The sequence below is a fragment of the Nomascus leucogenys genome, chromosome 6 (genome assembly GCF_006542625.1).
Source record: "Nomascus leucogenys isolate Asia chromosome 6, Asia_NLE_v1, whole genome shotgun sequence".
NCBI classification, from domain to species: Eukaryota; Metazoa; Chordata; class Mammalia; order Primates; family Hylobatidae; genus Nomascus; species Nomascus leucogenys.
The window spans coordinates 57,593,071-57,600,524 of record NC_044386.1 but is presented as its reverse complement, the minus strand read 5'-3'; the positions used below and the strand labels follow the sequence as shown (position 1 = coordinate 57,600,524).

General features: G+C 51.2%; 1 protein-coding gene across 2 annotated transcripts; it reads right to left on the bottom strand.

The window, feature by feature from the left end:
- Positions 1 to 160: 160 nt before the first annotated feature.
- ELL3 (elongation factor for RNA polymerase II 3) lies at positions 161 to 5,082 on the bottom strand. 2 transcript variants are annotated; one of them, XM_030814197.1, is made up of 11 exons: positions 4,314 to 5,082; positions 4,053 to 4,088; positions 3,585 to 3,697; positions 3,268 to 3,469; positions 3,072 to 3,157; positions 2,853 to 2,928; positions 2,125 to 2,302; positions 2,005 to 2,047; positions 1,711 to 1,882; positions 847 to 891; positions 161 to 769 (listed from the first exon to the last, which is right to left on the bottom strand). In XM_030814197.1, exons 1-11 carry the CDS (start codon positions 4,443 to 4,445, stop codon positions 659 to 661), a joined length of 1,194 nt encoding a protein of 397 aa, XP_030670057.1. In that variant the 5' UTR covers positions 4,446 to 5,082; the 3' UTR covers positions 161 to 658. The 2 variants fall into 2 exon arrangements, with proteins under 2 accessions (XP_030670057.1, XP_030670058.1); XM_030814198.1 differs by lacking the exon at positions 4,053 to 4,088 and having other exon boundaries at positions 4,314 to 4,611.
- Between the last annotated feature and the right edge of the window lie 2,372 nt (positions 5,083 to 7,454).

Below are 7,454 nucleotides of genomic sequence, written 5' to 3'. Positions count from 1 at the left end.
CTCTTGGAGATTCTAACTCATAACATCTGGGCTGGGGCCTGGGGATCTATTGTTTAGAGAGCCCCAAAAGTAGCTCAGATGTAAAGCCAGGGTTAAGCACCTGCCTTGGAAGATTTAAGGAAAACATATAAACTTGTACAAAGGACACAGAAGCAGTCAGTTTTAATTTTTTAGCCATGTTGGTAAAAGTTCATTTTCAGTACATAGGTAACACCCAGGCCCTTTCCCATTATATCCAGGAATGCTACAAATTCTTTTAACTCATGAAAAGTTATTATTACTGTTTCCTTAGGGAGGCTACCAGGCTAAAATTCACTTAGTTTGGTTTGTCTAATTATCTCATTATCTTATCCTGAAGATGATGTCATTTCTGAGGATTTGAAAATGACTTGGCTAAACTAAATAAAGGTAAAAAAGCCAAGCCTCCGTCACTTTTCCTAGACTCCTAGGCACGGCTATGGAGTCTTTGCGCAGTGCCCACACCCTAAAAATTAACAATGAAAACCAAAGCTGAAGAACCTAGAGCAACTCTCTACTTGCCACCATGGACTCCAGTGGTCAGCATAAGAAGAGCAGATAGTTGCATTCTATTTAGTTTATAGCTGCTTTGTTCTTTTGTGTTTCACTAAACAGAGGCTCAAGAACTCCCTTGATAACTTCAGCTGCCCCTGTTCTTTTCCTCAAACTCCAGGATGAGACCTTTAATGTGGGACAATTTCTGGTGAAGGTACTCACAGCGACGCTTTTCTTCTCTGTAACCTGGGTATCGCTGCAGAGAAAAAGCATCCATGTCAAAAAGTAAAAATTCTCATTCTACCTTGCTTCCGTTCCCAGACCTTGTCTTACCTTCCTGAACTTTTTATATTCCTGGACTATCTTGTCTTCCAGCACCTGAAACAGAAAATGCTAGCACTGAGTTCAACATTAAGAAATAAGAGAGGGGCAGCCAGGCACGGTGGCTCACGCCTGTAATCCCAGCACTTTGGGCGGCTGAGGCAGGCAGATCACGAGGTCAGGAGATCGAGACCATCCTGGCTAACACAGTGAAACCCGTCTCTACTAAAAAATACAAAAAAGTTAGCTGTGCATGGTGGCAGGTGCTTGTAGTCTCAGCTGCTAGGGAGGCTGAGGCAGGAGAATGGCATGAACCCGGGAGGCGGAGCTTGCAGTGAGCCAAGATCACGCTACTGCACTCCAGCCTGGGCAACCAAGTGAGACTGTCTCGAAAAAAAAAAGAGAGGGGCCAGGCGCAGTGGCTCACACCTGTAATCCCAGCACTTTGGGAGGCTGAGGTGGGTGGATCACTTGAAGTCAGGAGTTAAAGACCAGCCTGGCCAACATGGTGAAACCCTGTCTCTACTAAAAATACAAAAGTTAGCTGGGCATGGTGGCACATACCTATAATCCCAGCTATTCTTTTGAAAGCTGAGGCATGAGAATAGCTTTAGCCTAAGAGGTGGAGGTTGCAGTGAGCCAAGATTGCGCCACCTCACTCCAGCTTGAGAGACAGAGCTAGACTGTCTCAAAAAAAAAGGGAAGTAACTTCCCTTCTCATTCTACCAGATGATACAATGATACAGACTAATTTTTCCCTTCAAATGGATTTCCTTGTCACTTTGCTTAGTCACTTTATAAACACAGGCGTATGGATGGTTAGCAGGGGGTTAATGGCCAGTAGAGTTGGAAAGCCAGGCTGGGTCCTGTCCTTACCTTGTATTCTGGAGTTCCTCGCTGAACTCTTTTAATCTCTGCTCCCAGCTCTATGAACCTTTGGCTTGCAGTCCCAACACGGGCATGCAGGATGCGGTATTCAGCATAATCTGTCTCAAAGTCCTGCTCATAGGCATGTTGCTGTTCTGCACTGTGGATGGCCCTGTATTGCCTGCCAGGAGCAGAGAGTTGTCACCTTCAATTTCATTGCCCCTAAAAAGCCCCCAGCTTCCAGGAAGTGTATCTTAATATATGCACAAGGCTTGATGAAATTGGAAAAAGCAGGGAACTCACAGGAGGTAGTCTGGTACATCTTCAGGGCTTGGGGATTCAGAATCTAGGAAGCAAGCAAGAAAACACAAGTGATGATAAGTCTTTTCCACTGGCATTTTTACCCTCCTCTCATAAACTCACCTTCTTGAACTGAGGAACTGTGTTCTAATCTGGGGTCCACATCCTCATCTTCTTGCTCCCAATCTTCTCTCTCTTGTAAATCCTGATTGGTCAGGCCTTGTAGGGGGCTTGGCGCTAAAGGCAGAGTTCTGAACCTCTTTTCTTCTAGTTCTACAGTGGCTACAGGCACTGAACGTTTCTGTTGAGGAAAATATCTGTGTGACATAAACAGCCAAGAGCTTCCTAAATATGTTCTTCTCTCAAGAATTCCTCCTAGGCTGGGCACAGTGGCTCATACCTGTAATCCCAACCGTTTCAGAGGCTCAGGTGGGGGGATCGCTTGAGCCCAAGATTTCAAGACTAGTCTGGGTAACATAGTGAGACCCTATCTCTACAAAAAAAAAAAAAATGAGCCTGGTGTAGTGGCACACACCAGCTGAGGAGGGAGAATCGATCCCAGGAGTTCAAGGCTGTGGTGAGCTGTGATCATACCACAACACTCCAGCCTGGGTGACTGAGTGAGAATAAGAAAAAAAAAAAAAAAAAAAAAAAAGCGGGAGGGATGGCTTGAGCCCAGGAGTCTCCAGCCTGGGGAACAGAGAGACCTTGTCTCTAAAAAAATTCCTCCCATATAACGAGCTTCCAATTTCTAAATTTTAGCTTGACTAAAAGTGCTTTTCAAAATAGTCTTTGCCACTGTTTCATTATATTAATGTTACAAAAAAAAAGCCCTTGCCATTCTAACTTACCTTATTCAGACGTTTCCGGCTGGCAGAGGAAGGCAGTGCCTGAACAGGTTCTCTGTTTGGAAGATGGGTCTGGTTTCTAGGATATTTTAAGGGAATGGGACAGATGAAGACCAGGGTAGGAGGTGGAACTGGATCTTTTATTACAACATCTAAGAGTGGAGATTAGAAAGGAAGACAATGCCAAAGCTTCCCATGTTAGTCCCACCCCATCCAAAGTACCTCACTTCCCACTGTGCCATGTGCTCCCTTGAGGATCCTGGGAGTGACTGTCCTTGGTTGCTTGCCAGTGGATCTGACACTGACACCTGGTGGGGAAAGTGGCAGGAGCATTTGGTTCCCTGGAATACTGGGTACCTTGGACTTCAGGCTTTGCCCCACCTTATCACAACTCCCTGCAGTTTCTGGCCTCACCAACCTCCTCTAGTGCCATCTGTGGCTGTGATACTGCATCTCCTTCAGAATAGTCTCCTGTGTTCTGCCAACTCTCAGGATGTCTGGCATCTTCAGTCAGGTTGTGTCCCTGAACTGATGATGGGGCTAGGATAGAATCCATGGCTGCCCAAATAATGAGGCGCTCCCTGAGTGAGCCCAGGCAGTGGAGGCGGTTAGGCCCAGACCTGGAAAGGGGTGGTGGAAAAAAATAGGAGGGTGGAGAGCTCTTAAGCACCTGTCCACATTTCCCTCCCCCACATTCCACAAACCCTTTCTTGCTTGCTACCTGTTCCCCCTTACCTGAGGAAGGGTTGGCACACAAGATCCAAGCTACCACCAGCGCCCTCCTGGCAACACTGGGACACTATGAAGGAGAAGAGGCAGGACCAACCAGGGCCTGGGAGTCTCAGATACTGGGGGTGGAAGGAGACGGTAAGCCCCATGAAGTCAGCCCCTCCCCCTCCTGCCGCCGCCACTCGTCCGGGAGCCAGCCTAAGTAAGACTAAGATGGGTCCCACAGGGCTCGTTAGCACACCAGGTGCAGCTGGGCCTGAGTTCCCCAGGAGGCTGAAACAGCACAGTCCCCTCAAACCACAGCCCCCTGGGACAACCCCAGCAGCCTCCTCGCCCCACTTGGAGTTCAGTTCTCGGAACTACCTCAGACCGTGACCATTCGCAGCTTCCGGCCCCGACCGCACCTTCCACCCCCAGCCCACATTTATGCTCCCTCGCCCTCACCTCGCTCACACACCCTGAGCTCGCCCTTACCCCTCGGTGGCCTTGGAAAGCAATCACCGGTCGTACCTGCGGGGAGAGCGAAGATGTGATCGTTGAGCTCAGGTGAAGCGGTGTCCCCAGGATCCGGCGTCCGGAGCCCGGGATCACCTGCCTAGCGGGCTTCACTTGGAGAGGTGGGGAGGCCAGAGCTTGCGGATGCCGCTCCCTCTCCCCTGCACCTTCTCCAGGGTCGCCGGCTGAGGCCCAAGGTCCCTAGGGGCAGGGACTAGAGAAGAAAGGGGCCGGCCGTACCTGTTGCCGCTGACACTCTTGCAGTGCCCGCAGCGCAGCGTCGTTGAGCCTGAGCAGTAAGAGGCTAGTCTGGGCAGCTGGCGTGAAGCAGAGCCGGAGCTGTCCTCTCAGAGGCTCCTGGAGCTCCTCCATAGCGACGAGTTCGAGTGCAAGCAGCACGGGGGCCACAGGCGAGGGCCACCACCGCCACCTCCTCTGTTCAGGGTTTGGTTGGCACACCCAGTAACCCACGTCTGACCCACCCTCCGCCAGGAACCCGCCCCCGGCCCCACCTCCCGCCAGCGCCACCCCAAGGTTTCCCAGCTGCGTGGGCGGCGCTTCGCTCTCCCCGGCCAACAGCCCGGACCTCCGCGCTTTCTTCTAGGACCGGCATGAATCGCTTTGGGCTATCGGAAAAGCTATCCCCAGTTCTCGGGAGAAAGAGTCCGCGACCAGCGTCTGACCTCTCAGAGTCCCCAGTCCTGCCTCAGTTTCCCCAGCGACCCTGAATTTGGAGTTGCTGTCTCTAAGTGAAAGCTGAACCTGCAACCCCTTGAGGGTTTCAGCCGCAGAGGGGCGGGAGAGAGGGCCTGGTTGGTAGGCGGGCTTAGCGGTTCACGCCCAGTTAGCCCCGAGCCTCGGAGACCCGAGAGACCAGAGGATGGCTGACCCGAAGGGGCACCAGAGACAGCGCTTGGGCTTTTTCCCGCCCTCGGTTCCACCGCTCTGAAACCGATTTCTAACAGAGAGGTAATTGGGCCCTGCGGTTGTGGTGGCAGCAGTGAAAGTTGGCTGTCACCGACTGGAGCGCCCCCAGTTGGTGGGCAGGGATACGGGCGCGGGTAGTGGCAGGAAAGTTGCAGGGCAGAGAGCCAGAACCCAGTCCTAGGTCTCACCTCGTGGCCTAAACACGCGTCAGAGTGGTGAGACCGCTCCCTGAGGAGGGCCAGGAGCTGCATGAAGTCGCCAGGCATTCCAGAGGGCCAGATCCTGATGCACTGAGACCCCAGCACCAACCTCTGGCCAGCCCTTGGTGTCTCCACTTGTTCCTGTTTGATTATGTTTCCCAAGAGCCCTGATGTTGTCCTGTTTCCTAAACAGGATCCCTCTGTTAAATCCCTGGACCTGCACAATCCCCGGGAACCTTAATGTCCTCTACCACAAATAAAATTACCTATACATTTGTCAAAACTCATACAAAAAATACACTTTTTTTTTTTTTGAGACGGAGTCTCGCTGCTCTGTCGCCCAGGCTGAAGTGCAGTGACGCGATCTCGGCTCACTGCAAGCTCCGCCTCCTGGGTTCACGCCATTCTCCTGCCTCAGCCTCCCGAGTAGCTGGGACTGCGGGCACCCACCACCACGCCTGGCTAATGTTTTTTTTTTTTTTTTTTTTTGAGACAGAGTCTCGCTGTTGCCCAGGCTGGAGTGCAGTGGCGCGATCTCGGCTCACTGCAGGCTCCGCCCCCCGGGGTTCACGCCATTCTCCTGCCTCAGCCTCCCGAGTAACTGGGAGTACAGGCGCCCGCCACCTCGCCCGGCTAATTTTTTGTATGTTTAGTAGAGACGGGGTTTCACTGTGTTAGCCAGGATGGTCTCGATCTCCTGACCTCGTGATCCGCCCGCCTCGGCCTCTCAAAGTGCTGGGATTACAGGCGTGAGCCACCGCGCCCGGCCCTGGCTAATGTTTTGTATTTTTAGTAGAGACGGGGTTTCACCGTGTTAGCCAGGATGGTTTCGATCTCCTGACCTCGTGATCCACCCGCCTTGGCCTCCCAAAGTGCCGGGATTACAGGCGTGAGCCACCGCGCCCGGCTAATACACATAAAATTTGTATGTAAATTATACTTCAAGCCGGGCGCGGTGGCTCAAGCCTGTAATCCCAGCACTTTGGGAGGCCGAGGCGGGCGGGTCACGAGGTCAGGAGATCGAGACCATCCTGGCTAACACGGTGAAACCCCGTCTCTACCAAAAATACAAAAAATTAGCTGGGCGTGTTGGCGGGCACCTGTAGTCCCAGCTACTTGGGAGGCTGAGGCAGGAGAATGGCGTGAACCGGGAAGCGGAGCTTGCAGTGAGCCGAGATCGCGCCACTGCACTCCAGCCTGGGGGACAGAGCAAGACTCTGTCTCAAAAAAAAAAAAATTATACTTCAATAAAGTTGATCTTTAAAATCTGTGCTATTTCTGTTTCTCTGCGGCAATCTCCTAATTTGATAAACAGTTGTGGTAATGGATAAAGCTGGTCTCTTAGCTGGGCATGGCCGTGCATGCCTGCAGTCCCAGCTACTCAGGAGGCTGAAGCAGGAGGATCGCTTGAATCCATGAATCAGGCTGCAGTGAGCCATGTTTTCGCCACTGCACTTCAGCCTGAGTGACAGAGAGAGACTCTGTCTCAAAAAAAGGCCAGGCACGCTGGCAGATTCCATCTCAAAAAAAAAAAAAAAAAAAAAAGAGGCTGGGTGCAGTGGCTCATGCCTGTAATCCCAGCACTTTGGGAGGCCGAGGCAGGTGGATTACCTGAGCTCAGGAGTTGGAGACCACCCAGGGCAACATGGTGAAACCCTGTCTCTACTAAAACTACAAAAAAATCAACCGGGTGTGGTGGCACACACCTGTAGTCCCAGCTACTTGGGAGGCTGAGGCAGGAGAATCGCTTGAGCCCCAGAGGCGAATGTTGCAGTGAGCCGAGATCACGCCACTCCACTCCAGCTTAGGCTAGAGTGAGACTCCATCTCAAAAAAAAAAAAAAAAAAGAAAGAAAGAAACCTGAGTTTTGCTCAATATGGGGACAGAGAAATAGGAGTCATGGTGAAGGAAACAGGATCAAGAAAAAGTTTTAAGATGGGAGAAATAGCATGTTTTATGTTGACGGAAATAATTTTTAGAACATCTCCAAAATTTTGATGGTGTAGGAGATTTACTGCAGTAGTGCCCTTGAATAGGTTTGAGGTCATGAGATCTATTCAGGATTGGCTAAAACTTAAAGGTAAGAGTGTGGGCAGTTCGTTTATGGTAACAGGCCACAGGCAGAGAAGGTGGGTGTAAGTGTAGAGGTTAGGTAGATGTGGTGGGAGTCTGAAAATTTTTTTCTGATTGCTTCCATTTTTCTCAGTGAAGTAGGAAGCAACAGAGAGAGGATGAGGGAGGAGTGATTGAGGCT